General features: G+C 48.2%; 1 protein-coding gene across 1 annotated transcript; it reads right to left on the bottom strand.

Moving 5' to 3' along the window:
• Nucleotides 1-237: 237 nt before the first annotated feature.
• LOC118857076 (C-C motif chemokine 4-like) lies at nt 238-1,844 on the bottom strand. Its single transcript, XM_036767677.1, has 3 exons — nt 1,727-1,844; nt 1,010-1,124; nt 238-558 (listed from the first exon to the last, which is right to left on the bottom strand). The coding sequence occupies exons 1-3, from the start codon at nt 1,797-1,799 to the stop codon at nt 471-473; spliced, it is 276 nt and encodes a 91-aa protein (XP_036623572.1). The 5' UTR covers nt 1,800-1,844; the 3' UTR covers nt 238-470.
• Nucleotides 1,845-2,104: the final 260 nt, after the last annotated feature.

The raw sequence follows: 2,104 nt of genomic DNA, 5'->3' as shown, positions 1-2,104 counted from the left end.
ACCTGCAGCCCAATGCGCCCACAAAGCTATTACAGCAACCTTGTTTTCCAATTATGCCACACCAATTTTGTGTGATAAGATAAGAACTCCATCTCCTGAACCCCTCATCCCCAAAGAACATTTGAAACTACAACAAAAAGATACAGTTTTAAAACATTTTATTCTGAAATCTTTATGCTAGAGATAGTCATGGAATCCAGCAGGTGACTCAAAGGACTCTTAGGAAGAGAGGCTAGGCTGCTCATTGAGGTCGACACGGCGAACTATTGTCTTCCAAAAGTGCAAATAACAGGAAAAAATACCCAAAGCTGCCACCAAATAAGTTACATAAGTAAGTCTCACAGATAAGAATTGGAATTGGGGAAAAGAATTCCAGAAGGCTAGAGTTTGGGGAGATTACATCTACCTTTGGAATTCCTCAGCTTGGTCCATTTCCCTTAAAGATTCATCATCTAAGGGCCCTGAGCCCCTCAGTTCAGCTCCAGGTCTTCCACATAGCTCTGAACCCAGGCATCACTGGGGTTGGCACACACCTGCCGGCCTCTTTTGGTCTGGAACCTGGGAAGGGAGAGGAGGACAGATGAGAGGTGATGGAGGGAAGATGGTTCTCTGTGTTCTCCCCATATCCAGCACTGATCTCTTCCTGCATATCATTGCAGGGCCATGAGGAACAATCTTCACCCCTAGCTACACCTCTCAGGCCTTTCTGACTCATTCAGGTTCTTTCTAGAGACCTGTCCAGTGGGGAGTCTCTCAGGAAGCCTCACCTTGGCATATAATTCCTGTTGCTTCAGTTTCTCCCTCCCCCTTGGGTGAACAGCTGCCATCTTGCTCCACAGAGTACCCAACCTTCCCCAGGGACCACTTGGGGGACTTCTTTCCATTCTATGCAGTGTTTCCCAGGAGTGGTCTGATTCATTCATTTCACCAAGTTTCCAAATGGCCCCATTTCCCCTTGCCATCCTCTCTCCCTGGATCCCCTCAAGACATTCAGTGGGTAGATACTCACACCACAGCTGGCTGGGAACACAGGCTGCTGGTCTCATAATAGTCTGTCACAAATTTTCTGGGGAACTGTTGGCTGACATAGGAGAAGCAGCAGGAGGTGGGAGGATCAGAGCCCACTGCAAAGAAAGGGGAGGCATGAGATTAGTGGGTCATATGTTCACACCTTACATTCCTTAACTGCTGACTCCAGCCCAGGGACAAACTCAATACTAGGCACACTGGAGATATGATCCCTCCTGTCCCCCTTATCTTGTTTCCCTCCAGTACCAGGTGTGATTCTCATTGTGCCTGCAGGAGGTTCAGACCTGCTGTTCCCATCCCTATATATTTTCATTTGAGTAAAACTGAAGTGTGGGAACTAAAAGGGCTGTCAGAGAGCTGCCCATCCAATTCCTGACTTCTGCTGAGGAAGCCACTTGCTGGAGATCACTTGGATAATTAAGCGGAGATCCAGAATGAGAACTTAGCAAGAAAAAAAAACTCAGTCCACTGCCTTTCCTCCTCCCTCATCTCATCTCCACCTAACTTTTAACCAGCATATACTGTCAAGGATAAGCTAGTATTTTCAAGTCCAATTATATAGACATTCTCACTGCTCCTGCTCCTGTTCCTGCTCCTTCCCCTCCCCACCCACACAGATCCCTATCATTTAGTCTCATCTCCTGTCAGGGTTCAGAACCTGGGCAGAGCCACAAAGGGGAAGAGAAACTCTACTTACCTGGTGCAGAGGATCCTGGAGGGGTGAAGGCCATGGCCAGGAGGATGGCGAGGGCAGCCACAGAGACCTTCATGATCCTGAGAGGAGGAAAGGCTTGGAGGAGCAGAGCACAAACTAAGACACTGTGGAGGTCTATGTCTCTTCTCATTTGTGGGCCTTGTTTTAATAGGGGTTTCTGGGAATGCCCAGAGAGAAGGAAGGAACCTAAAAGAGGTGGAAATTCTGGTGGAGAGCTGATGTTACAGTAGGAGTTAGACTAAAAAGGGAGCCCCGGAAATGTGAGGCTGGTGTCAAGAACTGAGGTTCTCTCCCCCAGTGTGGCTTCATCATGGGGGAAAGAGGAGGGAAGATGGAGAGAGGAGTAGTGTGCATGTGGTG

Source organism: Trichosurus vulpecula, chromosome 7, assembly GCF_011100635.1.
Source record: "Trichosurus vulpecula isolate mTriVul1 chromosome 7, mTriVul1.pri, whole genome shotgun sequence".
In the NCBI taxonomy this organism is placed as follows: Eukaryota; Metazoa; Chordata; class Mammalia; order Diprotodontia; family Phalangeridae; genus Trichosurus; species Trichosurus vulpecula.
The sequence above is the reverse complement of the archived record's forward strand: the minus strand, read 5'-3'. Positions and strand labels throughout refer to the sequence as shown.